Raw genomic sequence first — 27,670 nt, 5'->3', positions numbered from 1 at the left:
GGCTCTTCCGCCTACTAGGCCTTCACCTCAGCCTGCGCTGCGCCCTCCCAGCCAGGGGCGTCGCTGTCTGGGCCTCCGCGCGCTCCACACCGACACCTCCGGCTTTCGGGCGGGGCGCGAGGCAGAGAGGAGGGGTGAGGGAGGGGTCGCCGCGGTCTAAGAGCGACAGGCAGCAGAGGAGTCAGTGGTCCCTGCGTGATGGCCGCCTCGGTGTTCTGCTGCCTGCGGTGCTGCAGAGACGGCGGAACGGGGCACATTCCTCTGAAGGAGATGCCGGCCGTGCAGTTGGACACGCAGCACATGGGTAAGGACCCTCCCTTCGCCAGACCCAACGGCCCACTCGGGGTCGGGCGCCGCTGACAGGTCCGGGGCTGCGGGGTCGGAAGGACCACCTTCGGCCCAGCCCCGCCGGGCGCCGCCCCCGCTCCTCCCCCGGCGACGTCGCCCCGACCCGGTTTGGTGTCTCGGACCTCCTCCCTCCGCAGCTCCTGTCGTCGGGAGGTGGGTGCGTGGACCTACCCATTTTCACTGGGATTTCACAGGAACCTCCTGGAGCTGCCGCCTGGAGGCCCTCCGGAGGTCCCCTGGCGAGGGCGCGGAGAGCGGCGTGGGCTGCTGCAGCGCCCTGCTGCCGAGCTCCAGTCAAAACCCGGACGTTTTCAGGGTGCTCTAGGTCTCACCCCGCTCCGGCCCTGCCTTCTCTTCAGCCGTCATTTATAGGTTGGAGCTTGATCTCTTGGAAGTGATTTTCCTTTCATCTAAAGTCAAAACGAGGCAAATTGCCGGAGCCTGACCGCATCTGGGGTCACACTCTGCCATTTCAGCCAACACCTCTCTTACCTGGCTCCTTAGTCACGGTTCAAGGTGGTGTAATCTCACCAGACTGGCCTGCTCCCAACAGGTCAGGCTGTTGCAAAATAAAATAGCACTTCGCTCCTTTGCATCTATGTGTTTTCCTCCCAATTTCAAATGGGCGTATAACTTCTTATCTAATATTCTTCCTCTCCCTCCACATTATTTCTGTCCTTGGACTTTTCCCACATAGTCCATGCTTCTGGAGTTGGGTTCTAGAAGCAGGTATTTCCCACTATAATTATTTCAGAGTAGTGTCTTTTTGTGTATTATTGTATTCCAAGTGTACTTACGCACTTTCTATTTTCCCCACATCTCTCATTGGCTAAAGGACATTGCATTGACATAACAAAGGTGATTCTTAGGTGCTGGGAACACAGTAAAGGATAACCATATGTAGTTCCTGGAACTTAGGATCAATCAGCTTTAGCTCTTTTTATCTACTGCTAAACTCCTGATTTACTGCAGGTTGCTCCTGGGAGCATTCCTTTTCTCTGGTCTCTTCTCTATGAAGAGCTGGTCAGTTATACTCATTCCACTGACCTTTTCAACATCTGCCCAGCAATTTCAGTAGAATAATGTCATCCCCAAATTTTCTACCTGCATGGAGATTTTCTGTTAATCTTTCTTCCATTAGGTTCAAATTCTTCAATCACAAAAGACATTGGATTTTAGAAACTGAATAACATGAAAGAGAGGAAAGGCATGCTGTGTTAAGAGTACATTTCAAGCATAAATTCATCTTCCATTGAAAATATGAGAAGCACACTGAGAAGTATGAGTGTATTTGGGTATGTGAAAGGTTGTATTAGATAACCTAAAGAAGATGATTGCTTTTTTTTTTCTTTAACAAAATAGCCTGTATATTTCACATCCAAATGAATGTTTTCTCTTTCAAAGTTGTCACTTATTTTGGTGATATTGCATTGCTTAAAGCCATTTTGAATTCCTCTATTGGAATTTTCTGTGGCATAGTTTTTGTAAATGTTTGCATTTTTTGCCATATCTTTTGCATTAATTGTGAATTGACTTTTTAGTAAGAACTGTTTTCTAAGGTATCTAAGGTAGCTACTTTGAAAAAGATGCCATATATTTGAAAATGTTCCATGTTTCTTAAAACATACTCTCTTTAAAAAATCTTTATTATTGAGAATATTACAGATGTTCCCTTGTTATTCCCCTATTGCCTTCCTCCACTCAGTCCCCAACCTGCCCCAGGCTTTCACCATCCTATTGTCTGTGTTCATGTGCAATGCATATCTATACTAATAAAAGAATAATATGCTAATTAGAGCAGACGTCTTCCGGATGACCTTTCGGACGTCCTTCCAGACAAAGCCGCAGCTGCCATGAGAGCTAAGGCGAGGCTGCGAAGGGCCCAGGCTCAGGCCGGCAGTGGCAGCAGCTGCGGGGTAATGAGGGTGGTGCCTTCCCCTGATCCACCAGGTCGCCTCCCACAGAGGGAGACCAGACTGTGGCTTAGGCTGGGGGCTGAGGCAGAGGTGGTTTGGGGCGATTAGGCCGGCAGGGGGGGCAAGTTAGGGTTGATCAGGCCGGCAGGGGGGCAAGGTAGGGGCAATCAGGCAGGCAGAGGGGTTAGGGGCGATCAGGCAGGCAGGCAGGCAGGCAAGCGGTTAGGAGCCAGCGGTCCCGGATTCAGAGAGGGATGTCCCACAGGGATTGGGCCTAAACTGGCAACAGACATTCCCCGAGGGCTCCCAGATAGGAGAGGGTACAGGCCTGGCTGAGGGACCCCCTCCTGCATGAATTTTGTGCATCAGGCCTCTAGTATGCATATAAGTTCTTTGGTTAACCGCTCCCTCCCTCCCCATTTTCTCTGAGATTTGTCAGTCTGTTCCATGTTTCCATGCCTCTGGTTCTTTTTTTTTTTTTTTTTACTATTATTATATGTAGCTGTAGTTTTGGGTTTTTTTTTTTTAAATTAAATCTTTATTGTTCAGATTATTACAGTTGTTCCTCTTTTTTCCCCCCATAGCTCTCCTCCACCCACTTCCCACCCCACCCTCCACCCTTACCCCTCCCACTGTCCTCATCCATAGGTGTACGATTTTTGTCCAGTCTCCTCCTGCACCCCCACACCCTTTTCCCCCCAAGAATTGTCAGTACACTCCCTTTCCATGCCCCTGGTTCTATTATATTCACCAGTTTACTCTGTTCATCAGATTTTTTATTCACTTGATTTTTAGATTCACTTGTTGATAGATGTGTATTTGCTGTTCATAATTTTTATCTTTACCTTTTTCTTCTTCCTCTTCTTAAAGAATACCTTTCAGCATTTCATATAATGCTGGTTTGGTGGTGATGAACTCCTTTAGCTTTTCCTTATCTGTGAAGCTCTTTATCTGACCTTCAATTCTGAATGATAGCTTTGCTGGATAAAGTAATCTTGGTTGTAGGTTCTTGCTGTTCATCACTTTGAATATTTCTTGCCACTCTCTTCTGGCCTGCATAGTTTCTGTTGAGAAATCAGCTGACAGTCGGATGGGTACTCCCTTGTAGGTAACTGACTTTTTTCTCTTGCTGCTTTTAAGATTCTCTCTTTGTCTTTTGCTCTTGGCATTTTAATGATGATGTGTCTTGGTGTGGTCCTCTTTGGGTTCCTTTTGTTTGGGGTTCTCTGGACTTCCTGGACTTGTAAGTCTATTTCTTTCACCAGGTAGGGGAAGTTTTCTGTCATTATTTCTTCAAATACGTTTTTAATATCTTGCTCTCTCTCTTCTTCTGGCACACCCATAATTCTGATGTTGGTATGCTTGAAGTTGTCCCAGAGGCTCCTTACACTATCTTCATATTTTTGGATTCTTTTTTCATTTTGCTTTTCCGGTTGGGTATTTTTTGTTTCTTTGTATTTCAAATATTTGACGTGATTCTTGAAATCCTCTTGTCTGATGTTGGATCTCTGTATAGTATTCTTTATTTCAGTCAGTGTATGCTTAATTCAGTGTATGCTTAATTTCTAGTTGGTCCTTTTTCATATCCTCGAGGGTCTCACTAAATTTATCGGTGGTTTCCAGAAAATTCTTGAAAAACCTTATAACCATGGTTTTGAACTCTATATCCAGTCGTTTGCTTTCCTTCATTTCTGTCATTTGTGACCTGTTTCTTTGTTTCCGCATTTTTTATGCTTCCCTGTGTTGATAGAATGGCTTTCTGTGCTAGGTGTCCTATAGGGCCCAGTGGCTCAGCCTCCCCAGTTACCTGAGGTGGACACTCTTGGTGCACCCCTTTGTGGGCTTTGTGCACAGTGTTGTTGTAGTTAAGCCTTGATTGTTGTAGGTATCACTGTGAGGAATTGACCTCCAGGCCAATTGTCTGTGAGAATCAGCTGTGTCTGCAGTGGGAGAACTTCTGTGCTGAAGACACCCTTCTGGGGCAAGACTTGCTTCAGTGGGGCTTTGGTGCTCACTGAGACTGCCCCCTGAGTGTGTCCCTTATGGATCTGAGTTGTAATCTGGATGGTCCCACTCTGACCACTGGGTACACTGGCTCTTGGATCTCTAAGGAGGTGCTAATTTAGCCTCTGCCTGAGGCTACTCAGCAGAGCTACAAAGAGATCTGCAGATTCCCCTTTCTTTTTGGGGGGTTTGGAGGTGCCCAGATGAGGCCCAGCTGTGAAGCAATGCACGCTGCTGTGGGGCCTTGGGCCTTCTCTTGGAAGTTCTGCGTCTGTCTGGCCCAGCTGTAATTTGTTAGGTAATTTTCAGATTGTAAAGGCCAGGGCATTCATATGCAAAAGCCTCTGCTGCAGCCTGGGTGTGGCAGGGTCTCAGGGAATCAACAGGGCAGATCAAGTAGCTTTGGCTGATCCTCAGCCCTGCCCTAAGAGGCCCCACATCTCAGTGTCCCGGTAATTGCTGCAAGCACCTCTGAGGGAAAGCCGCCCTCGAGTTCTGAGTTCTGCCTGCTGCCAGACAGTCCAGTTTCTCCCTGTATGAGTCTGGGTCCCCAGAGACTTCCCGGAACTGGAGTTCAGAGCATTCGGGAGCTTGTGACTCCCTCCCAATTCAAAAAGACAGCCCCGTCCTCACGTGCCAGCCCCTTTCCGCCCGCGCTTGAGCCTCCATACCTCTGCACTTTACTTCTGCAGTTCCTCTGAGTCTCATTGTGATTTTTCCTTTCCTTCTAGTTGTAGAATTTCCACTCAGCCAGCCTTCCTGTAGTTCTGGATGATGTCCATTTTGTCTTTTCGTTGTATTTTTGAAGTTGTTGTGGGAGGCAGCACTTTCCAGTGTTTACCTATGCCGCCATCTTGGTTTCTCCCCTCTGGTTCTATTTTATTCATCAGTTTATTTTGTTCATTACATTCCACATATAAGTGAGATCATGTGATATTTGTCTTTCTCTGACTGGTTTATTTCGCTTAGCATAATAATCTACAGGTCCCTCCGTGCTGTCTTAAGGGTAATAGACCCTTCTTTTTTTATAGCTGCATAGTATTCCATTGAGTAAAGGTTCCACAGCTTTTTTATCCACTCATCTATTGATGGACACTTGAGCTGTTTCCAGATCTTAGTATTGTGAATAACACTGCCATGAACATAGGGGTGCATATTTTCTTTCTGGTTGGTGTTTTGGGATTCTAAGGATATATTCCTAGAAGTTGAATCACTGGGTCAAATGGCAGTTCCATTTTTAATTTTGTAAGGAAACTCCACACTGTTTTCCATAGTGGCTGTACCAGTCTGCATTTCCATCAGCAGTGTTCTAGGGTTCCTTTTTCTCCATATCCTCACCAGCACTTGTTTATTGATTTATTGATGCCTTATTCTGGCAGGTGTGAGGTGATACCTCATTGTCACTTTAATTTGTATCTCTCTGATGATTAGTGATGTTGAGCATTTTTAATAAGTCTCTTTATTAAGAACCATTTGTATGTCCTCTTTGGAGAAGTATCTATTCAGGTCCTCTGCCCATTTTTAATTGGATTGTTTGCTTCCTTTTGTTGAGTTGTATGAGTATGTTATTTACTTTGGAAATTAACCCCTTATCAGATGTATCATTGGCAAATATGTTCTTATATACAGTGGGTTTCCTTTTCATTTTAATGTTGGTTTCTTTTGCTGTGCAGAAGCTTTTTAGTTTGAGTAAATTTGTTTATTTATTTTTCCTTTATTTCTCTTGTCCTCCTAGATAATGTGTCAATGAAAATTCTGTTATGTGAGATGTCTGAGAATTTGCTGCAAATTTTTGGAGTATTTGTTCTAGATCTGTGAAATATGCCTTTGGTATTTTAATAGGGATTGCATTGAATCTATGGATTGCTTTGGATAGTGTGAACATTTTAATCATGTTAATTCTACCAATACATGAACACAGTATATACTTCCACTTTTTTGTATTCCTCTATCTCTTTTTTAACATCTTGTAGTTTTCTAAGTACAGGCTTTTTATTTCACCTCCCTGGTTAAGTTTTTTTGTTGCAATAGTATTGCTGTCGATCTCTCCCTTCGGAGTTCTCCAGAAGTTTATTTTATATATTTAGGTGCTCCTATATTGGGTGCATATATGTTTACCAGGTTTATATCCTCTTGTTGGATCAATCCCTTTATTATATAGTGTCCTTCTTTGTCTCTTGCTATGACCTTTGTTTTAAAGTCTATTTTGTCAGATAGGAGCATTGCTACCCCAGCTTTTTTATTTACTTGTTTCTATTTGCAAGGAAATTTTTTTCCTATCCCTTCACTTTCATCCTGTGTGAGTCTTTTGTTCTGAGGTGGGCTCTTGTAGACAGCATATATATGGGTCATGTTTTCGTATCCATTCAGCTACCTATGTCTTTCCATTGGAGCATTTAATCCATTTACATTTAAGGTTATTCTGGATAGGAACTTATTTATTACCATTTTTATTCTTTATGCCTATGTTCCTCTGTTTCTTTCTATTTCTTCTTCTTTTTCTCCCAGCAGTCCTGTTAGCATTTCTTGGTGTGCTGGTGTGATGGTACTAAACTCCTTTTAGCCTTTTATTGTCTGGGAAGCTCCTGATTTCCCCTTCACTTTTGAATGATAGCCTTGCTGGATAGAGTAGTCTTGGTTTCAGATTTTTGCTTTTCATTACTTTGAAGTATTCATGCCATTTCCTTCTGGTCTATAGTGTTTCTGTTGAGAAATCAGCTGACAGTCTCATGGGAACTGCCTTTTATGTAACTGACTGTCTCTCTCTTGTTGCCCTTAAAATTCTTTCTTTGTCTTTAATATTTGCCATTTTAATTATGATGTGTTTTGCTGTGGTTCTCTTTGTGTTCATTTTAATTGGGATGCTCTGTGCTTCCTGAACTTGTATAACTTTTATCTTTGCCAGGTTAAGGAAGTTTTCTGTCAATATTTCTTCAAATAGGTTCTCAATCCCATGCTTACTTTCTTCTCCTTCTGATACCCTTATGATACAGATGTTCCTCAGTTTCATGTTGTCCCACAGTTCCCTTACACTGTTATCATGCGTTTTAAGTAATTTTTCCTTTTGCTGCTCTAATTGAGTGGTTTTTCTTCTACCTTGTCTTCTAATTCACTGATTTGATCCTCAGCTTCTTCTAATCTGTTGATTCTTTCCAGGGTAGTCTTTATTTTAGCTATGTCATTCTTCATTTTCAGTTGGGGTCTTATTCATGATGTCTGTATCTGTTTTCATGCTCATATAGATCTCATTAAGTTGCTTGTAGTTCTCACTAAATTGTTTGAATATCTTTATAACCATTACTTTGAACTCTATCTGATAAATTGCTTGCCGCTGTTTTACTTAGCTGTTTTTATGGCAATTCCTCCTGTTCTTTTATTTTGGACCTATTTCTTTGTTTCCCCATTTTTGCCATTTCTTTGTGTGTGTTTTCTGTGTATCTGATAAGAGTGCTATGTCTCCCTGTTTTGGTGGGGTGGCCTTCTTGTGGGACCCAGTGATGTACTAGGTGTACCAGTTAATAATGTGGATTTTTTTCAATAGATGGAGTTACACATATGTTGATATGTATGCAATTTGATATGTATGCTATTTTGTTGTATTGACAGCAAGCTTCAAAACTTCATATGTCAAATTTGCTGAAGGTGTTAACAGCATAGATATTTTATGCTTAAATATGTCTAATTTTGTGCCCCCCCCCCAAAAAAAACGAGCATTTGCTGGAAGTTTAAATTCATTACTTTATTTTGAAGAAAAAGTAATTGTATACTTTGGGAAGCTTTATGTGCTCCATCTCCAAATACTTGTGAACGCTGGTTTAAACGCTTTTAAAGTGATGACTTCAATGTGAAAGACAAAGAATGTCCAGGTCAACCGGAAAAGTTTGAAGACCAACAGTTACAAGCATTACTGGATGAAGATGCGTGTCAAACTCAAAAACAACTTGCAGAAAGATTAAACGTTGCTCAGCAATCAATTTCCGATCATTTATAAGCAATGGGAAAGATTTTAAAGGAAGGAAAATGGGTGCCACATCAACTGAATGAAAGACAAATGGAAAACCGAAAAGTCAACAGTAAAATGTTGCTTCAACAGCACGAAAGAAAGTCTTTTTTGCATCGAATTGTGACTGGCGATGAAAAGTGGATTTATTTTGAGAATCCCAAATGCACAAAATCATGGGTTGATCCAGGTCAACCATCAACATCGACTACAAGGCCAAATCCTTCAGAAAGAAGACAATGCTCTGTGTTTGGTGGGATCAGGAAAGTGTGGTGTATTATGAGCTTCTAAAACCAGGTGAAACGGTTAATACTTATTGCTACTGACAACAAATAATCAATTTGAACCACGCTTTGATCGTGAAATGACCAGAATGTGCCAGAAGACACAGCAAAGTAATTTTGCTTCATGATGACGCACCAACAAACACTTCAAAACCAGTTAAAGACACGTTAAAAGATCTTGCCTGGGAAGTATTAACCCACCTGCTATATTTACCAGACCTTGCTCCTTCAGATTACCACTTGTTCTGATCGATGGCACACACACTTTCTGAGCAGCACTTCAAAACATACAAAGAAGTGGAAAATTGGGTCTCTGAATAGTTTGCCTCAAAACAAGAAAAGTTCTTTTGGGATGGTATCTCCTAAAAGATGGGGGAAATGTGTAGCTAGCGATGGACATTATTTGAATAAAGCACTTTTGATGTTTCTCTTGAAATTATCGTGTTTTCTTCGATTACAAAATCTGCCATTATTAACCGGTACACCTAGTATTCTCTTTGATCTTCTGAGCTGGGTGCTCTAGGAATGACCCTTGTATGGATTATGTGGGGTATCCTGTGGAATTTGGGTCTTGATTGTTGTTGTTGTCCCATTTGTTGGTGGGCCCAGCCCTCAGGTTTGTTGACTGTAAGTCTCAACCCAGCTACATCATGCCAACTGTTATACAGGTGATAAAACAAGACAAAACAAAAAAGACAAAACCAGAGCTAGCCAAAAACAACATGAAAACAAACAGCCCCAACAAAAAGTCTAAAAAACAAACAATACACACACACACACACACACACATGAAAGGATATCAGAAGACACAGGACCAAAAAAATTAGAGGAGAAACTAAAACAAAAAAGAGAATATGAAAGCAAAGAAGGAAGAGACCAGAAATAGGATAAGTAGAAACAATAAAAGATAGGAAAAAAATGAATGAAATAATAATTTTGGAAAGTAATAATACTGAACAAAATAAAATATAGACTAGGAAAAGAAAAATGGGAAAAGAAAAGAAAAAACTGAATTAAAAATAAAGATTAAAAAAATAAAGAGAGTGAGAAAAATAGATTAAAATGAAAGCTAGCAATAAGAGAATATAGAAGAAGAAAAAAAAAAGAGGAGAAAGAGAAAACCAAACCAAACAAAAACGTTTGGATCTGCTACTTGTGGAGCTTGCTGGATTTTGCTCCAATATTGTTGGATCTAGTCCTTTGGTGTGTAGGTGCCAGGCCTCCAGGGCAGTTCTCTGGTGCAGGCCAATGTGAGTTGCTGTCCCAGCCTGGCCCTGAGCAACCTGCCTGGGCAGATCCCCAAATAGTCTGGTGGACAGGGCCTCTCTAACCCAGAAGTTGCTTCTGCTTTGGGACTTGGCCCTTGAATAGTACTTTCTGAGCTGCTTTTCCTTCCCCCACAGAACTGGGCTCTGTGGGGGTATCCAGTCACGGTCTGGATGGTTAGACAGATTTACATTTGGGGCGATGCCTGCAGCTTGTAGAAGGGGCGGGCAGGTGCTTCCTCTGCTTCCAACCCCTCAGCTCTGCCTGAGTCACTGGTGTCCCTTGTTGCCACCCCAAGCAGGAGGGAATAAAAAAAAAAGGAACCAGCCCTGCTTATCTCTAATCTTTCAGCATGGCTGGCTCAATGCTCTTGCTGGGCAGGGCTTCTGCCCAGGCTTCCACCAGTCCAGATATCCAAGTCCCCTGCGCCACCAGGCCCAGCCACGTGGGTGCATATTTCCAGCCCAGAGCTGTTCCACAGGTGGGGGAAGGACCTCCTCTTTGCTGGAGGTGTGGAGGATTACACCTCTTTCCCAGAGTACTCTTACTGGCCCTTGTCCTGCTCTCTGCTGAAAGTTCTTTCAGAGAATAATCAGCCCCTCAAATTCACTGCTGAGTGATGGGCTCAGACCCCTCTGCCAGTCATAGTTCTGCTGAGTGGCCCCTTCCATGGACACAGATTAGGGTGAGCCCTCCTGGCTGGTGGTGTAACCAAGCACTCGCTTTTTGCCTGGGACAGTGCCGAGTCCTCCCCACCCAGCCACCTCCAGGTGGATCACATCACCACTGATTCCCAGTCGGATGCTACGTGGGCTCCCCTTCCCTTCTCTGTTGCTCTGGTTTGGGGATCCCTGTGTGGGTCTGAGACGCCATGCTCCCAGTGGCAGGAGCTGTGCTGCCACACCTTCCCTCCAGCTTCCCAGCTGTACTGCACAGCTGCACAAGTTGGCTCACCCACTCACCTTCTGTCCCCTCTCTGCACTCCCCACTCACAGTATTTCAGATCAGCTACTTTTCAGCTGGCTTTTCAAGTTGAACATTCTGCATTTTAGCTACAAGTCTGGTCCAGTGCTCAAAGCAAGCAGATGGAACTTCCTTAGACTGCAGCCTTCTTGACCTCCCTCCTTAAAACATACTCTGATTATGTTTTTACATGCTCTGACTGTATTCAAATTGGCCTTGACTTTCTAATTAATAAAACTGTACAAATTACATAGATCCTAATCTTTGTACTAAAAGAAATGGAATACATCTAAAATATAATTCCCTAATTATTCACAACACTCCAGCGTGTTCCTTGAATATATTTATCTTTTTATATAAAATATCTCAGTACCTAGCAGAATGCCTTGGAGATAAATGATATTGAAGTTAGAGAATAATACCATGTTCAGAGTTGGTTCTGTAGTTCTGACAGTAGACTATATTGTATTGAGGGTCTTCTGATATTTCTATTAACTTAGCACCTTAGGATGATATACAAGACAGTAAGCTATCTACTAGAGGAGCTTGATATTAGATGATTGTAGTATGTATGGGAACCACAGAGCATTGCTGGTTAAGAAAAAATGCCATTCATTCACATAATTCTTTGAAATGTGTTTTACTTAAAATGCTTTTAGTTACAAGTAGTAAAAATTATAACTCAGAGTTGTTTAAACAATCAAGGAAATTAATTGGTACATGTAACTGAAAAAAGTACAAAGGCAGCACAAGCATCAGGAAAGACTGTTGCCAAGGACTGGGTTTCTTTTCTCCTCTTCTGGAGGGCGGCTTCCATGATAACTTGCAGCAGCTCCCTGGGCTTCCTCATTTAGGTCCAGCAAGAATGAGAGAGTGTCTTTATCCCTTTGTTTTCTGTAGAAGTCCTGAGACTATCTTTGATTTTACTGGCTTAGGTCATATAACCATTTTTCACTTAATCACTGTGGCCAAGAAATATGGAATGCATTGATTGACTTAACCTAGGTCAAAGCTGTACCCCTGAAGCCAGAGATTGAGTCAGCTTCCTTGGAACTGTTTTGAACTCCAGAGGGAAGGCTGTTGGGAAAGGGAAAACAGATGCTACATGTCCACCGCAAAGTGCTTAGCAGAGCATATTTATTCATTCATTTCTATATTAGTTATTTGCTGAGCATCTGCTAGATGCCAAGCACTAAATGGTCTCTACCTCAAGGAGAAGCTGGGTCCTGGGTGCTCTCCAGTTGAAATTGCTGGTGGTATATTTTGCAGCCAGATGTAAATTATTTATAAAGTTACTCAGAATTTGGAGTTTAACATTCATGATTAGAAACAAATGGATGCTAGTGAATTTTTAATAATCATATAATAGGATCTTAGTTTTACCTTATTTAGGAGAGTGTCTGAAAATTTAGAATTGTGATTGAGGTTGAAAATTTTGCATTTCTATTACATATTTATCTCAAATAATTTTTGTTTAAACATGAATCCAATAGTGAGTTAATGTGATCATTGCCACCCTGCTAATACCTCTTGTTACTATGCCCTAGTTTTATTTAACGCCCTTAGAAAGAGTCCTATATAATTCCAATAGCCAAATCTTCTTGGCTTTTACACTTACTACTGGCCACAGAACTTGGGAGTCACATGCTTCAGTGTTATAGTCTATTTCTTACATATTAGAATTAAATTAAGTCCCTTCATGTTCTCTTATATACATTCTTAATTGAGATTTGGAAAAGAATTGGTATTGAGGTCACACTGCAGTTTTTTTCTCACAGTCTCATCTATCAAATGTTATTTGAGCTAAACTAAAAATTTCCATGAAAATAAAGTGCTTTTAATGATGTTAAAACCTTTATTACATATTTGCAATATGATTTATAGTAGCTATCTTATAAACATTTTTAAAATCCTAAAGTTAGCATTTTTCAGTGTTACCTATTTCAAGAACAAAGATGTATGTTTCTTTCCATATTCCATGTACTCTTAAGTTCTTCCTTGACTAATGCACTAGCATAGTACTTTGTACTTAGTAGATATTCAGCCAGCTGTTAGTAGATTGTTTTAATTCATCTGGATTGAATTGAAAATTATACTAATTTACCAGTTTCTAGGTGTTTATGCTTTTATTTAAATTAAGAGATTTAAGAAATCAAATTGATTTGTTGGCTAAAAATGAAAGAAAGTTAGTTTTTTTATTTTTATTTAAAGTATTTTAAATATTCAGCATAATTCAGGGTTTGGACCTGCCTAATTAAACAAGATTTGTAGCTACAAATGAATATTAAATATAAATGTTCTCTCAGGAAAAAAATAGTGAATTAAATATTTACATTATTTCCATATCTTAAAGTATATATAGTGTACTTTTTTGTTGTTGACCAAGAGCTAAAAGTGAAACAGAAATTAACCTTGATTGTTGGATAAGAAAATACAAAACTTTACACATTGTCTGCATTTTTTATTTAGGAACAGATGTTGTTATTGTAAAAAATGGAAGAAGAATATGTGGAACAGGAGGTTGTTTAGCCAGTGCACCTTTACATCAAAACAAAAGCTACTTTGAATTCAAAATCCAGTCCACAGGTTGGTATAATGGTACTTTACTAGTATAGTCCTAATTGTTTTAAATATTAGGAGTAATTTTCAATATATGAAAAAGATTAATGAGGTAGTAAAAAAGCTCTAAACTCTTACTTAGAAGACATTTTCTTCCATCTCTTCTTTGTGATTCTGGTTTAATTAGTTAATTTAGTTTAATTAGATTTAGTTTTCACCTCTATAAAATGGGATTAATGGAGCTTTCCTTCCTTTCCTTCTTTACATGAGCTAGAAAGTGTTTTTTTATTGATTTTTTAGAGAGAGAGGAAGGGAGAGGGATAGAGAGATAGAAACATTGATGAGAGAGAAACATCATCGATTGGCTGCCTCCTGCATGCCCTCCCCCTCCCCCAGGGGATTGAGCCCACAACTCAGGCATATGCCCTGACCGGGAATCGAACCAGTGGCCTCTTGGTTCCTGGGTTAATGTTCAACCACTGAGCTACACAGGGTGGGCTATGAAAGTGTTTTAACAACAGGACATACTAGATCATTGTGAGGCACTAGCATTATTATTAATATAATTAATTATTAATTTGCAGCTAGGTGCACCATTTCCTTTGGTCAAGCATATAAGGTATAGATATAGACTCTTACTGTTTATTTTAGGATAAAATCAATCTTATGATCCTGAGTTTTTCTCTTAACTCCTATTAAGATACCCTGATTCAGTATTATCTGAAGCAATCAGATAGAGAATTCTGATAGAAGTCTAAAGTCTATGCTTTCTTTAAAAATTTATAGTTTCTTGAATTGTATAACAATTTTACATGAGTATTATAATAGTCAGCCTAAGCCCAAAAGGTTTTTAATTCACTGATTTAAGTATTGGATAACAAAATGATTTTATACTTTATGAATAATTTTCTCTCCATGATATTGACTGAGTCATATGTTATTTGTCACATATTACTATATATAGATGAAAAAATGAAAGATAGTAATTTCCTACTTCTCAGAGATAGTGCTAGAAATAGAACACCCAAGCCCTTTAAATTCAATGTGTAGCTTCTTAAAAAAATCATTTTAGAGAAGAAGAATGAAAATAGCTCATATATTTTTTAATATTTACTCTGTGCTTTACTTACACATTATTTTAGTGTGTAAGTGGGCCTAAACCAGCAGTCAGACATCCCCTGAGGGGTCCTGGATTGTGAGAGGGCGCAGGCTGGGCTGAGGGACCCCACCCCCACCCCCGTGCATGAATTTTGTGCATTGGGCCTCTATTATCTTATAATACCTTTGTGAGGTAAGTAATGTTGGGATCCATAATTCACAAGTGAGTAAGCAGAGAGAGGTTAAGCAACTTACCCAAGATGACATAGCTACATCAGGATTTAAACCTAGGTACAACTCCAAGGCCCACTCTTATCTCCTAGGCTATGCTATGTCTGCAGAACCTACTATAACTTGCAAACTACTTTTAAAAGATTTTTTTTAAAAATAAAGATTCAAAACAATAGTCCATTATATTTTTAGGAATATCATTATATTTTTAGGAATCTGGGGTATTGGTGTTGCAACTCAGAAAGTTAATTTGAATCAGATTCCTCTCGGCCGAGATGTGCACAGTCTGGTGATGAGAAATGATGGAGCTCTATACCACAACAACGAGGAGAAAAACAGGCTGCCAGCCAACAGCCTTCCACAGGAGGGAGACGTGGTGGTGAGTTTTCTTGAGGAGTTGTCTTCCATTGTATATTATTCAACTTGAACTGCTTTTAGTATATGTACTTTGCCTGGGAGTTTGTGGTTTGAATTCCAAAGCACAGGGATACATCTAATGAGGTGGCACATTTTCCAAAAAGAGCACTTGGTGAAGATGCTGCCGCCTTACCGAACTGTCTGCTTTCTACAGCGGTTGCTGGTGAAGGATATCAGTGAGCCCTTATTTCCATTCAGGAGAGTTAATGACTGACTGGCTGCTGATCAACATTTCCTGCTTCTCTAACATCAGAGAAATCTTGGCCCACAATTTTAAAAGTTCACTCTCCTGGAGTAGGCATTTTTGCAGCTGGAGATCTCAGAGAAAATTTTGACATTTATTACTTAACTAGAGGCCTGTTACACGAAGAGATTCGTGCAATAGGCCTTCCCTTCCCTTGACTGCTGGCACTGGTTTGCTTCTGGCACCCAGGACCCAGGTCTTCTTCACTCTGGCCATACGGCTTTGCTGCTCCTGCCCCGGGACCGTCTGGCTTTGCTCCACCGCTTGGAGCCTACATATGCAAATTAACCACCATCTTTGTTAGGTTAATTTGCATACTCTCCTGATTGGCTGGTTAGTGTAGCAAAGGTACAGTCAATTTACATGTTTGTCTATTAGGTAAGATTTGTTATGAATTTCTGTTAAAGAATAATTATGAGACAGTTACTGTTTTAAGTGCCTCTCAGGGATTAAATTGTTTAATCCTCATAATGATCCTATGAAATAGGTAGTATTGTTATCACCATTTTATAGATTAGGAGAAGTTAAGTAACTTCTTGTACAAGGTGATTCCAGGGTTATAATACAGAAGACAGTTTAATATGAGTCTGTTTGCTAAACCTGCAAACAATTATTGATAAATGCACCATTATGTCAAAATCAAACCTAATTTCTAGATCATGTAAAAGGACAGGTTAAGTTTGAAAATATTTGAACCAAATGCTGCTGATGAGGTGTGGGGTTCTCACTTGCTGCTTCACTTCTTTCTTTGGTATTGGTATGTATTGAGATTTTGCCCTTATACTATAGGTTATGCTGCCACCAGGTGGTGAAGGGTGCCTGGATTACCACCCGATCTGAGTTGCTAAATTTCCTGTAGTCCTCTAAATCAAGCATGTCAAACTCAAAGGCTAACACGGGCCAAATAAACAAGGTTTAAGTTTATGTGGGCCGCAAAAAAACAAAAGCTTCAATTTTCATAGAAACATAGGTTTATTTCGATAGAGACATGCTGAATACAAAGGGCTGAGATAAATGAGTAATCATTAACATAAAATAATAGAACATCTTAATAAAAATTAATATTTTTTCTTAAACATTAACTTACCAGACACTGAATAACTGCACAAATAAATGTAACACAAATAAACCTATTTTTCTTGTTCTCTGAAAGTGAAATATTTCCTGTTGCGCACACCAAACAAGTCAGTCCAAGACTGATGACGTGGCAATCGGCTGCTAAAATATTCACTGCTAGTATTAGTGGAGAGAATTGGTGCACCTGTGAGTAAGGTGCATAAGAGAAATGAATGCAACACAGTTATAGTAATCAGTCATTAGCAAACATTATAGTTTGTTATTAATAATTATGTATAATAGGATTTTGTGAAAATTAAGTTATAAAATCTTTATTAAAACATTTCTTACATACTGTTATATTGGCTGGGCCACAAAAATATTCATTGTGGGCTGTATGCAGTCCATGGGCCACAAGTTTGACATGCTTGCCCTAAAGAGAGTTACTGCTTTTTATGTAATTTCTGGAGGCCCCGTGCACTAGGGTCCCTAGCGGCTGCCAGCTGCCGGCCTGGTACGCCCTCCCTTCCCCTGGCCAGCCACGCCCCCTGGTCGAACTCCCGGTCAAGGGGACAATTTGCATACTATGCTTTTATTGTATAGGATTTTTTTTAAAAAGTGAAAACAGACCTTTTCATTAAAAATGCTAATCCCAATTATCAATTTGCTTTATTATTATTATTATTATTATTATTTAAATTAGAGGCCTGGTGCACAAAAATTAGTACCCTGGGGGGAGGGGTTCCCTCAGCCCAGGCTGCACTCTCTCACAGTCCAGGACCCCTCAGGAGATGTCCACCTGCCAGCTTAGGCCCGCTCCCCAGAAGATTGGGCCTAAGCTGGCAGTCAGACATCCCTCTGGCAGCCCGGGAGCCCTCGGGGGATTTCTGACTAATGGCTTAGTGTTGCAGCAGACGTGGGAGAGGCTCCCGCCACCGCCGCTGCGCTGGCCAGCCATAAGCTGGCTTCTGGCTGAGCGGCGCTCCCCTTGTGGAAGCGCACTGACCACCAGGGGGCAGCTCCTGCGTTGAGCATCTGCCCCCTGGTGGGCAATGTGCATCACAGTGACCAGTCATTCCACCATTAAGGTCAATTTCCATCATACCCTTTTATTATATAGGACTAGGGGCCTGTTGCACGAAATTCATGCACTGGGGGGGTTGTCCCTCAGCCCAGCCTGCCCCCTCTCACATACTGGGAGCCCTCAGGGGATGTCCTCGTGATGGCTTAGGCCAGCTCCCTGCTCCCCTTGGGGAGCAGGCCTAAGCCTCAGTCTGGCCTCCCTTTGTGGGAGGCGACCGGGCTGATCAGGGGAAGGCACCAGCCCCATCACCCCGCTGCTGCAGCCACTGCCAGTCACTGCAGCCACCAAGGTTTTTTCATCAACATGGACTCCAGTCATTTCACCATGAAAAAATGACAACTTTCTTTAGGCATTTTCAAGATGTGTCTTTCATAGGATATGACATTTCTTTATTACTTTTTTTTTATCCTCACCTGAGGATATGTTTTCGTTGATTTTTAGAGAATGTGGAAGAGAAAGGGAAAGACAGAGAGAAACATCAAAGTGAGAGGAACACTTTGATTGGTTGCCTCCTGCATGAGTCCTGACCTGAGCCCCGGCCAGGGAGGAGCCTGCAACCTAGGTACATGCCCTTGGTCAGAATTGAACCCAGGCCCTGCGGTAGGCAGGCCAAGGCATTATCCACTGAGCCAAACTGGCTAGGGAAGGATATTACATTTCTTAGTCCTCCAGCAGCAGACCTTCGTTTTTTTTGCCAGGAGTGTGGTGAAAAACCCTAGATCACCTTTTTGGATTCTTATTACCCAAGTTACTAAGAATATTACCAGTGGCATACAGGGAGCTTAGCCAATGAGCGATCAGAAAAGGTGTTTCCCCTGTAGTTCACACCAATCTCCGGCTTGGCCCCCCCACCCAGGCCTGACGCCTCAGCCAGAGGCGTCAACCCCCATCACCCTCTGATCGCCAGATCGGCCCCTTGCCCAGGCCTGACATCTCCACTAGAGGTGTCAGGCCTGGGCAGAGGACCCCCATCTTCCCCAGATCACTGGCTCCACCCCCAGCCCAGGCCTGATGCCTCTGGCCTAGGCGTGAGGCCTGGGTAGGGGACCTCCAGACCCCTCCGATTGCCGACTCTGCCCCCCGCCCGGGCCTGATGTCTCTGGCCCAGGCGTCAGGCCTGGGCAGGGGACCCCCAGACCCCTCTGATTGTTGGCTCTGCCCCCTGCCCAGGCCTGATGCCTCGGCCAGGGGTGTCAGGCCTGGGCAGGGGACCCCCATCTCCCCTGATCACCAGCTTCTGGGGCTTCTGGGGCCGGCCTGAAGCCAGGGATGGCGGCTTGCGCTGGCGGCTGCACTGTCCCGCCCTGCCTGCAGTATGCAAATTTGCCGCCATCTTTGTTGATTAATTTGCATATCGCGCTGATTAGCCAATGGGAGGCATAGTGAAGGTACGGTCAATTACATGTTTGTCTATTATTAGATAGGATACCTAAACTGAAATGAAACAAAGGTAGCTTGTTTATCTTTCTCAATATTCCTTAACTTTTAATAAATCATTGTTTAACCTTGGTTTTGCAAAGATTTGAAGAAAATATTTCATAGCCTTTAACACCATGACTTATCTGAGCCTTTGCTGTCTTAACTGGAAAGTGAGGGAGTAAAGACTACATTATCTATGAGATCTTTTTCTACCTCTAAGAAGCTTTTAAATTGGTACAATTTATCCACAGTCAGAAGTGGTTGCTTCTTAGTCTGTAATGATTTCTCTGTTGAAGAATCTCTGCTGTCTATTCTTAATTCTTCCAAAGAAAGCTCTCTTTCTGTCATCAGTCAGTAACTACTGTGCAAACTTTTAAAGAGTGTTTTAAAAGTTTAAAATTATATGCAAATTAAAAATAAGTATTGCAAAACCATTCTGCATAGGTTTAAATCTCATCTCTTCTACTTTCCAGCTGTGCAGCCTTAGGTGAATTATTTAAACTTGGTGTGCTTTAGCTACTTCATCTGTAACATGGAGATGATAATAATACCTATCTTGTTGTGAGAATTAAATGAGTAAATATGAAGTGCCTAGAATAGTGCTTGGTATCTAAGTGTTTTCCAGCATTTTAATAATAATTGTTAATAATTGTGATTTATATTTTTACCATTTTTAATATTTTCTTTTGTTCCTAGGGTATTACATATGACCATGTAGAATTAAATGTATATTTGAATGGAAAAAACATGCATTGTCCAGCATCAGGTATACGAGGGACAGTGTATCCAGTTGTTTATGGTAAGCTAAAATATTTCTAAATATTATTAGATATATGTTAACTTTTGCTAAGGGCTTTTTATAGGAAATGTATTCAGTAGGATAAGGAAGGTTTTCCTGTATAAGTATTATAGTTTCTGTATAAGTGTGTCCTGCAAGAATTGGGGTACTTAAGAGATAACCCTATACCACTTAATTACTTTAATTTTTATAATGGAAAATATTAAACATGTTTGGAAATAAAGAGAATAATATAATGAACCCTCATGTACCCACCACCTATCTTCAAACAATTATTGTAGCCAATTAGATTTCATCTAACCCCAACACCTATTGTTTTTCATCTCTCTCTCTTCATTATTTTGAGACAAATGCCAAAAAAATAAGGTATCTCTTTTTAAAAAAAAAAAAAGCCAGAATGCTTTTATCATTCTATTCTGCTTTATTTTTTTTATATTAACAACTTTAAAATCAACAGGTGCATGGTTTTAGTAGACCTAAAAGTATTTTATCATTTAACTCCCTTACTTAAGTTCTTAGAATTGAGCCATAATGAAAACTAATTATTAACTTTTTGCAGTAATTGCCTAGAAAATTAACAATGTTTGGATGTCAGAAAAATAATAACAAATACAAATATTTAACAATATGGTAATAACTATCAGAGCCTGTGCTTTACTTTTTAATTAAGTTTTTTATTAGTCTTCTTTTCTCTAATTATTTTTCAGTGATTTTACCTTCTGTATCTTTGCATGTAAAAGTGTGGTGGTTTTTTTTTTTAATTCTCACCTAAGGATATGTTTATTGATTTTAGAGAGAAGGGAGAGAGAGAAAAACATTGATGTGAGAAAAACATCTATTGGTTGTCTCCGGGGGCCCTGACTGGGAATTGATCCCACAACCTTTTAGTGTATGGGTTGACATTCCAGCTGAGCCACCCAGCCAGGGCAAAGGTATACTTTTAAACTCTATGTAGGTTAGTTTTCTTTCTATATTGGGTACACCTAAAAGCAATTCCTTCATTTACTTAAATAAATGGAAATGTAGCTTAATATTAAAAATCATTTAGCCTGAGAAATGAAATAAATATCACTAGAATGACTGAATTATATAAACGAGTGGCAAATAAAATTATTACTGTAAATTGTTTCTGTGATTCAGCATTTTTTTAAAATATATTTTATTGATTTTTTACAGAGAGGAAGGGAGAGGGATAGAGAGTCAGAAACATCGATGAGAGAGAAAAATCGACCAGCTGCCTCCTGCACACCTCCCACTGGGGATGTGCTCACAACCAAGGTACATGCCCTTGACCAGAATCGAACCCAGGACCTTTCAGTCCTCAGGCCAACGCTCTATCCACTGAGCCAAACCGGTTTGGCTCAGCATTATTTTTATAATAAAGTTGTAGGTAATAAATTATATATAGTAAGGTATCTAATCTAATAAGAGACAAACATGCAAATTGACTGTTCCTTTGCTAAGCCTTAAGCCACGCCCACCAGCCAGTCAGAGCGACTATATGCAAATTAACCCAACCAAGATGGTGGCTGCCAGCCACAGAGCTGGAGTGAACAGGAGGCTTGGTTGCTTCAGTGATGGAGGAAGCCAAGCTTCCCACCTGCCACGGCCGGCTCTGAGCTCCACTGAAGGCAACAAAGTTTCAATTATGGAAGGTAAATAAATCTCAGAATAAAAAAAAAAGAAAAAAAGGAGAGGCTGGGAGCTTCCGTCGCCGGGGGGGCTTCGCCAGCCTGAAAACGGCCCTCAGCCCCTCACCCAGACTGGCCAGGCAACCCAGTGGGGACTCCCCGACCCTAAAGGGGGTGTAGCCAGCCTGAAAACAGCCATCAACCCCTCACCCAGGCTGGCCAGGAACCCCAGTGGGGACCCCCACCCTAAAGGGGGGTGTGACCAGCTGCAAACACCCATCAGCCCCTCACCCAGGCTGGCCAGGCACCCCAGCGGGACCCCCACTCTGATCTGGGACACCCTTCAGATCAAACCAACGGGCCTCCATCCATGCATCAGGCCTTTATCCTATATAATAAAAGGGTAATATGCAAACTGACCCTAACAGCAGAATGACTAGGAATGACTGGTCACTATGACACAAACTGACCACCAGGGGGCAGACGCTCAATGCAAGAGCTGCCCCCTTGTGGTCATTGCGCTCCCACAGGGGGAACTCTGCTCAGCCACAAGCCAGGCTGATGGCTGCCAGCACAGCAGTGGTGGTGGGAGCCTCTCCCGCCTCCTCAGCAGCGCTAAGGATGTCCGACTGCAGCTTAGGTCTGCTCCCCGCTGGCAAGTGGACATCCCCTGAGGGCTGCCGGGCTGCCAGAGGGATGTCTGATTGCCATCTTAGACCCAGTCCCCCGGGGAGCAGGCCTAAGCCAGCAGCAGGTGGTCATCCCCCAAGGGGTCCCAGACTGCGAGAGGGCACAGGCCAGGCTGAGGGACCTCCCCACCAAGTGCACAAATATTTGTGCACTGGGCCTCTAGTGTTTTATAAATTGGAATTGGTAAATCAGTGCAATTAAATATTTTAGTAGTCTGATACTATCACATATAAATGTAAAACTTAAGTTTCCTTACCCTTTGTCCTCTATCCCATTCCTAATTCTAGATCAGTCCAGCCATTCATTTCATCTGTTCTTACATTTAATCACTGGGGAGAGAAAAATTGTATAACACTGAAGAAAAGTGTCATTGTGGCAGTTCCTTTACATCTCTAAACATCCCAGACCTTCACTATGCTTCTTGAATTTCCTACTCAATTCTCTGCAGATGACCTTACCCTATCCTATCTAATAATAGACAAACAGGGTAATTGACCATACCTTCGCTACGCCTCCCATTGGCTAATCAGCACGATAATGCAAAGTAACCGCCAACAAAGATGGCAGTTAATTTGCATACATAGGTTCCAAGCGGCAGAGCGAAGACTGAAGGCGAGCCGGAGCAGTGAAGATGGAAGACGGAAGGTGGCTCGGCCGGGGCCGCGAAGACGGAAAACGGAAGGCAGCTCTGGCCAGAGCGAAGGCCTGGGTCCCGGGTGCCGGAGGAAAACCTGTGCCCGCAGCCAGGAGAAGGGAAGGCCTATTGCACGAATCTCTTCGTGCAACAGGCCTCTGGTACTTTATAAAGAAACAGGCTATCAAGAGTTCCACCTTCCCTCCCTACCCTCCTGAAGCTTTTCTGGATCGACTCCAATCTTGCCTCCTTTCATCCCTTCTCAGAGGAAGTGGTGCCCTTCATGTTTGGAAAACTCATTCTGTAATCTAGACTTAAAACTCCCCAACTCTGGGACTTCACTTTTTCAGCTCTTCATCTGTATCTCATGTCATCAACCTCTCTCTTCAGTGCCTATAAGCATTCTGAATCATTGCCATCTGAACAACTCTTTCTTAAACTCTACCCCCCACTAGTCCTATGTTTATCCTTCCCGACATGGCCGCATTTTTTATAGAATAGTTCAGTGGTCAGCATACTCATTAGTCAACAGAGCCAAATATCACAGTACTTCTTCAAAATAGACTCGCCCAGACCGAAAACCGACTTCTGCGCATGGGCCACAAACTTTCAATTGCACTGTACGTGCGCGCCCGTACATGGTATTTTGTGGAAGAGCCACACTCAAGGGGCCAAAGATCCGCATGTGGCTCGCAAGCCACAGCTTGCCGACCACTGGATAGCCTATACCACTGTCTTCATTGTATCACTCATTTGTTGTTCAATCCAGTTTGGCTGCCTTTACCACCACTTCACTGAAACCGCCCTTGTTAAAATCACTTATGACTTCAAGAATGTCAAATCCAGTACTTACCTTTTCTTCAGCATTTATTATGAAATATAAAATATTTAGTAATGTTCATTAAATATATCGGTGCAGTTTGACAAGAGCTATAAAGTGATCATCCATGTCATTACCATAGTCAAGGTAGCCAACATATTTATCACCCTTAAAAATTTCCTCCTGCTCCCGTATAATCCTTTGCTTCTCCCCATCACAGCCCCAACCAGGTAACCATTGATCTGCTTTCTGTCACTGTAGGTTATCTTGCATTTTTAGAGTATTATATAAACAGAATTATTCAGTTTTTATTATTATTTTGTCTGGCTTCTTTCACTCAGCATAATTATTTTATGATTGATTCGTGTTATAGCATTAATAATTCTGCTTTGTTTATTTATTTACTAGAGGCCTGGTGAACAAAAATTTGTGCACATGGGGGTGGGGGGTCCCTCAGCCCAGCCTGTGCCCTCTCGCAGTCTGGGAACCCTCGGGGGATGACCACCTGCTGGCTTAGGCCTGCTCCCCCAGGGATTGGGCCTAAGATGGCAATCAGACATCCCTCTGGCAGCCTGGCAGCCCTCGGGGGATGTCCACTTGCCAGCGGGGAGCAGGCCAAAGCTGCAGTCTGACATCCTTAGCGGTGCTGAGGAGGCAGGAGAGGCTCCCACCACCACCACTGTACTGGCAGCCATCAGCCTGGCTTGTGGCTGAGCAGAGCTCCTCCCATGTGGGAGCACCCTGACCACCAGAGTGCAGCTCCTGCATTGAGCGTCTGCCCCCTCCCTGGTGGTCAGTGTGTGTCGTAGTGACCAGTCATTCCCAGTCTTTCTGCTGTTAGGGTCAGTCTGCATATTACCCTTTTACTATATAGGATAGAGGCCTGGTGCACAGGTGGGGGCCAGCTGGTTTGATCTGAAGGGTGCCCCAGATCAGAGTGGGGGTCCCGCTGGGGTGCCTGGCCAGCCTGGGAGAGGGGCTGATGGGGGTTTGCATCTGGTCACACCCCCTTCAGGGTGTGGGTCCCTACTTGGGTGCCTGGTCAATCTGGGTGAGGGGCTGAGGGCCATTTTCAGGCTGGCCAGCGACTGAAGCTCCCAGCCTTTCCTTTTTTTCTTTCTTTTTTTATTCTGAGATTTATTTACCTTCTATAATTGAAACATTGTTGCCGTCACTGGTACTCCCAGCTCTGAGGCCGCAGCCGGCTGAAAGCAGGTATCTGGGGTTTGTTTAGCTTCTATAATTGAAACTTTGTTGCTTTTGGAGCTGTTGCTTTCAGAGCTCAGAGCCCGGCCGCAGCAGGTGGGGAACCTTGGCTTCCTCCATCACTGGAGCAAGCAAACCTCCTGCTCACTTCAGCTGCGTGGCTGCCGGCCGCCATCTTGGTTGGCAGTTAATTTGCATATCGCCCTGATTAGCCAATGGGAAATGTGTTGGAGGTATGGTTAATTACCCTTTTTGTCTTTTATTAGATAGGATTTATTTTTTGCCAAGTAGTATAGTTCATTATGTGGAAGTATCACAATTTGTATTTCCTTTCATCTGTTAATGGATATTTAGGTTATTTGTAGTTTTGGCTATTAAAAATAAAAGCTGTTACTGCCCTGGCCAGTGTGGTTGCAGGTTCGATTTCTCAGTCAGAGCACACACCTAGGATGTGGGTTCGATCCCCAGTCAGGTTACATACAGGTGGCAACCCATGGATGTCTCTCTCTCTTTCCATCTCTCTCTCTCTCCCTCTCTCCCTCTCTTCTCTCCTTCTCTCTTTCTCTCCCTCTCTCTGTTCCCTTCTCTTTGAAATGAATGAGCATGTTCTCAGGTGAGGATTGAAAAAATAAAATAAAGCTTTTACAAACATTCATGTATAAGTCTTTATATGGCTATATGCATTCATTTATTTTGGGTAAATGTTGGTAAAAACATGTACATGCTAAATAAGGCCTGGAGACTAGTTAACAGTATTTTATCAATGTCAGTTTTCTAGATTTAATATTGTACTGTAGTTATGTAAGATGTTTCCCCTGAGGACTTTATATTATTTTTGCAACTTCCTGTGAAGCTATAATTTTTTTCAAAACGAAATTTTAAAACAATGTTAATTGTAGAAAGTTTAGAAAATACAAGTTGGAAAATAAGGAAAAATTAAAATTACCCCTAGTCTGCCCTGGCCAGTATGGCTCAGTTGGTTGGGAGTCATCCTGTTCACCAAGAGGTTGCCAGTTCAATTCAGTCAGGGCACGTGCCTAGGTTGTAGATTTGATCCCTGGTAGACAGCCAATCAATGTTTCTCTCTCACACCAATGTTTCTCTCTCTTCTTCTCCTTTCCTCTCTCTCTAAAAAAAAAAAAAATCAATAAAAAATCTTTTTTAAAAAAATTACCCATAATCACACCCTTTAGAGATAATTATTAATAATATTTTGATGTATAGCCTTTCAGTGTTTTTGATAGATTTTGCTTTTTGTTGTGGCTATTTTTACCCAATAGGATCATGTTTTGTAACCTGAACAGTAGATGTGTTTATTCTTTTTGCCTATTGATATTATGGTATTCTGGAAACAGTTTATTTTATAATTATGTATTCATACAAATTAAGGTGTTTGCTTCTAATTTATTTTGTCTTTTTCTATCTCTAGTTGATGACAGTGCAATTTTGGATTGCCAGTTCAGTGAATTTTATCATACTCCTCCACCTGGTTTTGAAAAAATACTATTTGAACAGCAGATCTTCTGAATGTATTTGTTTTTGAAACTTGTACTTCTGCACTGTTAAAAGTATTTACCATTTAATAAAGCTTTACCTGACTTATAGATGAAAATATATTATTAAAAATATGCTTGTTAATATTGTTTCAGGAACCAATGTATTCAATATATCACCCCAAAATTGTGATTTAAAGTACTTACATTTTGTGATATGAAGTCAGCATTTTGGGCAGTTTATTTAATTCTTATTTAAGTAAATGTAACTATGGGTATGATTAACAGTATTAAGTTGAAATATGTATATATATTTAAAAGGGAATCTGTCTTATATAAATTATTTGTTTTGGTAGAGTTGGGTGGGTTTTTGTCATTCTGAAGTTTAGATCTCATTAACTATTTTAAGTTTTCAGTCCAATGATTTTGTGTCTCATGTTCTTTTTTATAGAGCATAACAAGTGACAGAGATTTATATTATTGGCAATTTCACTTTTCGCAATTTATTTACTGTGAGATGTATCATTTTCTTAAAATTTAAATTGCCTAGTTTGTTTGTATGTCTTTGCTTTTAATTTGCTTTGTGAAAAGAGATAAGTGTTCTAGTATTGAAGACCATTATGCTGTGTTACTTCAATTCCAGAGTAAGTAGTGGTGATTAGTGATAGAGTACACACTGGCAGACACTAAGAATAGGGATGCTTTAAACTTAAATGTAAATGAGATTATTCTTTTAGGGACTTTTATTTAAATGTATTTTTTTCTGTAAGGAATAATAAAATAATAGTAATTAATGAATATTCAGTACTATATTAAATACATTTTCTTCTGCTCTGTTAATGATACAGTAAATTCACTTCACCCTTAATTATTTCAGAACTTTAAAGATAAATGAATCCTCTTCATGACCGTAAGCCTTTACATAATTTTCAGCAAGAATCTTTGAGTTTATACCCTACTAACCCAAAGTAATCACTGTCCACATCTCGGTAGAGTTTCCTTTTCAAATGAACATGGCAACGATGCATGCATTTCACTCCTTCGATAACAAGGGATGCGTATGTTGTACTAGAAAAACATGGGCATTAGAATCCAAGCTCTGAATTGTAGTTTTACCTCCTAATTCCATTATCTCCTCAGGCGAGTTTTTCAGCTTCTCTGAGCCAAGATACCCCATTTACGAAAGGGATAATCATATTTTTTATAACATTTTATAACTAGTTAAATAAGGTAATATATGTAAAACACCTTAATCATCATAGGCACTTAATGAATGTAGCTTGCTTGTTGACTCCAACACAGTGGTTTTCATAGTGTGGTCATCAGCATCACCTGGGGACTTGTAGGAAATGCACATTCTCAGGCTCCACTCACTGAATCCGAAACTACTGGGGATAGTGCCCAGGAATCTGTGTTTGAACAGCCCTTCAGGGGATTTTAATACACACTAAAGTTTGAGAACCACTGCTCAAGAGAGAATTCTTTGAGAATGATTGTCTACTATAAAT

General features: G+C 41.4%; 1 protein-coding gene across 2 annotated transcripts; it reads left to right on the top strand.

Moving 5' to 3' along the window:
• SPRYD7 (SPRY domain containing 7) lies at positions 1-26,996 on the top strand. 2 transcript variants are annotated; one of them, XM_081082807.1, is made up of 5 exons: positions 1-304; positions 13,251-13,367; positions 14,882-15,048; positions 19,586-19,688; positions 26,099-26,996. In XM_081082807.1, exons 1-5 carry the CDS (start codon positions 199-201, stop codon positions 26,194-26,196), a joined length of 591 nt encoding a protein of 196 aa, XP_080938933.1. In that variant the 5' UTR covers positions 1-198; the 3' UTR covers positions 26,197-26,996. The 2 variants fall into 2 exon arrangements, with proteins under 2 accessions (XP_080938933.1, XP_080938934.1); XM_081082808.1 differs by lacking the exon at positions 19,586-19,688 and having other exon boundaries at positions 108-304; positions 26,099-26,952.
• The last annotated feature ends 674 nt before the right edge of the window (positions 26,997-27,670 follow it).

Source organism: Myotis nattereri (genome assembly GCF_964212035.1).
Source record: "Myotis nattereri genome assembly, chromosome: 2".
In the NCBI taxonomy this organism is placed as follows: Eukaryota; Metazoa; Chordata; class Mammalia; order Chiroptera; family Vespertilionidae; genus Myotis; species Myotis nattereri.
The sequence above is the reverse complement of the archived record's forward strand: the minus strand, read 5'-3'. Positions and strand labels throughout refer to the sequence as shown.

What these genes read in the sequence shown, in the direction of transcription:
- SPRYD7 (XM_081082807.1), top strand. Translation starts at nt 199, where the DNA reads ATGGCCGCCTCGGTGTTCTGCTGCCTGCGGTGCTGCAGAGACGGCGGA. An exon ending in CACAGGAGGGAGACGTGGTG is followed by an intron (nt 15,049 to 19,585) that starts GTGAGTTTTCTT and finishes TTTTGTTCCTAG; the next exon opens with GGTATTACATATGACCATGT. An exon ending in AGTGTATCCAGTTGTTTATG is followed by an intron (nt 19,689 to 26,098) that starts GTAAGCTAAAAT and finishes TTCTATCTCTAG; the next exon opens with TTGATGACAGTGCAATTTTG.